The sequence below is a fragment of the Buceros rhinoceros genome, unplaced genomic scaffold (genome assembly GCF_000710305.1).
Source record: "Buceros rhinoceros silvestris isolate BGI_N320 unplaced genomic scaffold, ASM71030v1 scaffold5368, whole genome shotgun sequence".
Classification (NCBI taxonomy): domain Eukaryota; kingdom Metazoa; phylum Chordata; class Aves; order Bucerotiformes; family Bucerotidae; genus Buceros; species Buceros rhinoceros.
The window spans coordinates 1-2,962 of record NW_010427317.1 but is presented as its reverse complement, the minus strand read 5'-3'; the positions used below and the strand labels follow the sequence as shown (position 1 = coordinate 2,962).

The 2,962-nt window shown below is 40.1% G+C and overlaps 1 protein-coding gene across 1 annotated transcript in view; it reads right to left on the bottom strand.

The window, feature by feature from the left end:
* Window positions 1-2,778, bottom strand: part of LOC104498455 (maltase-glucoamylase, intestinal-like) — a gene marked incomplete at its 5' end in the record, with an annotated part of 24,134 nt that extends 21,356 nt beyond the window's left edge. Inside the window, one exon of the mRNA XM_010141837.1 lies at window positions 2,647-2,778. Within this exon, the coding sequence (XP_010140139.1) occupies window positions 2,647-2,778 (132 nt within the window). The remainder of the gene's footprint in view (window positions 1-2,646) is intronic.
* Between the last annotated feature and the right edge of the window lie 184 nt (window positions 2,779-2,962).

Genomic DNA, 2,962 nt, shown 5'->3' with positions numbered 1-2,962 from the left:
TGCATTACACCACTGAAGAATGCTAACAGTCAGAGTTTGACGGAAATATCAGCAACTGTAGTAAAGTGAAAACAGAAAACTTCACTACCAGTGCAACCTATACTTCCCTTAGCTTTCAAAAAATGAAATGGATCAGCTTTTGTTCTTTTTCACAAGCTTATCTAAAGAACTAGAAGAGAAGACAGTCCTTAGTTACAGCTTAAAGGAAGGAGGAAAAAAGGGCTTCCTGTCTGGATTCCAATTAGTTCCTTGCATGATTTAAGAATTGTTGCTATATTCCTTGCATCTGTCTAACAGGTGAATTTAGATTTATAGAGCAACACCTCCTTGCACAACCCAGCATGCATCACCTGAGAAACTGAAAGGGCTTTAAGTACGTTATTGAAGTTAAACTCACAAATACGAAGATAATGTAGTAGCTCGCCCGCTAACAGTGACTGCTTGCCCGTAGATTTTTACCCAGCAGCAAGTGCCGAACAGCTGGAAGGATTCTAACTTTGATGGAAAAGAGGTGACTACTGTGTATTTACTGAAAGGCAAGAGCATTCTTGGGAAGAGCTACCCCAAACTCATGGTATTTTGCTGGTATGTTCGTATCTTACGAACTTTTTTGACATAAACCAATAAATAGGCAGATGCTATTTAACGTTGCAGCTCTAAGAGATTAGATATTTTTTAGAGCACTGTAGAGGATGCAGGGAGCCTAAACTGCCTAATAGTTGGAAAGAGCACTAAACCCTGGCTGCACAGGTGCTCATCTACTACTTAGTTTGTTATTTACATTGATGTATCCAGTTAATTATGGAAGCTGCTATCCATCAGAGCAGCTTAGTAATCTGTTACTGTTTATACTCTGTGCTTTGCACCTTCACTGATGAAAACTGTTTTCACTGCTGCACCCTGGAACTTCTCATGATTTACGGCTGCAGAACCAGGACCTTCATGGAAATGTATCTTTGAGGACAAATTGCTGGCAAACATCTCTCACTACATAATCTACTATTTCCATTATCAATATGTAATTGTTCACTTGGGCTGTGCGATTTTGAGATTCGCAGCAGCTAATGCAATTATAGTACAACAAAGTGAAGATTAGGACAATAATAAACACAGAGCAGGTATTTTCGATAAAACTCCCGAAAAAAACCCCAGCAGACTGAGGAACAGTAAACTTCCTAACTGAATTTTAAAAAGAAAACACTGCTATGGTTGTCTGTGGTGCTGACTTGTCCTTCCTCAGCAATATGTTAAACTTTACAACAAATTGTGGAGGAAAAAATAAGGGCAGGGAGGCACTTCTGACCCAATATATCTATTTGACAAGATAATATGATTTTTAGATGAGGAAACTGCAGTAGCTCTTGGTTTTCTTAACTCCAGTAAACATCTGATACACCACCATAAGTGAAAGAGGAACTGTCCCACAATTTAGGGCTCTGCTATGCAGTCTCTCTTCCCACAAACCTTTGACAGGACCCCCATGACAAGATGAGGAATATGGCCTTTATTTCAAAAGGACTGGATAATCTTCAGACCCAAGCATTAACAGCCTGTCCATTATGATTCAGCTGGATTAATTGGTCCCCTTACAAGTATGAGCCACCAATATATTGTAAGTAAATGTGAAGCAGGGCTGTGTCACAGGACAAAATTTTTATCAGAAAGAAGGAAATATTTCTGCCATTCTGAAAACACTGCGGGGGCATCATCTGGACTGCTGTGACATCCAGTTATCTGCTATGCAGGCAAGCACTTGAACACAGGCACATGTTGGGGGCAGCTACTACAATGAGATCTGAAGACCTCACTTGATAAAAAGAGAATAAAATACTTAGGTTTGTTTAACCTAGAAAAAAAGACTGAGGGAGAATACACTTGTTCAAGTAAGTATATCAAGAAAGAAAGCAGGACAAGAGACTGGCAGTTTGAGGTAAATAAGAACAGAAGCACTCAAATGAAAGGTGCAACCTGACCATTTAGGCTGAAAAAGAGAAGTCTGCAATTACAGCAGAAAGTCCTGAGAGGGACTCTGTGGGATTGTCTCCTCCTCCTTGCCCTGTGGGTCAGCTCAGCCTGAGCCATCCCTGAGGCATCTGTCGGACTTATTCACCACACTCCCTTGGGGAGGGACCCCTGGCCCCTGTTACAGGTTCAACGCATATTTTCAACAAATTTCCATTCAAACAATGTCTCTTACATTAATTTAGATAAAAGGTATATTTATAAGGCAACATGAATTGTAGTTACTAGCTTTCCAGAGTGATTATGAACAGACTTTTTCTTCTATTCAGTCGTTTTTGTGAACATATTGAACTCATTTGTTAATTTTCAGGAAAAGAATGAAAGCAACCCTATCTCAGCTCAGCTCTGAACAGAGGCAAAATTTCTCATAACTGAGTAGGGAAAATTGAAAGAGAATTAATGTTATGGTATAGAGATGGTGCTGGTACTCAGGTATCTGATAAATGCAACACATTTCAATACAAAATCTGTGAGAAATTGTTCTTCTGCACATCTCAACAAATGACAAAAATGGAGATTCTGCTACACCAGCATGAATGCCTTAGCACCTAGGTGCTGATATGAACACTATGCTGCAAGTAGTTCTTATAAACGAAGGAATCATTAGTGACATTGTTGATTTACCAGAATCACGACATTGTGCATTCCTTCCTTCTTCAGCTGTTGGAGGTACTCTGGCAGACCTGCATAATTCACTTTATCATAGGTAAAGTCCAGGCAACGTTCCATGTAGTCGATATCATAATGTTGGACATCCTAAACATTTTTAAAGTAAATATTATGTGAGTATTTCATCCAGCTCTGGAGTCCTCAAGCACAGGAAAGACTTGGACCTCTTGGACTGGGTCCAGAGGAGGGCCACAAAAATAGCTAGAGGACTGAAACACCTCCTCTGTAAGGAAAGGCTGAGAGAGGTGGGGCTGTTCAGCCTGGAGAAGAG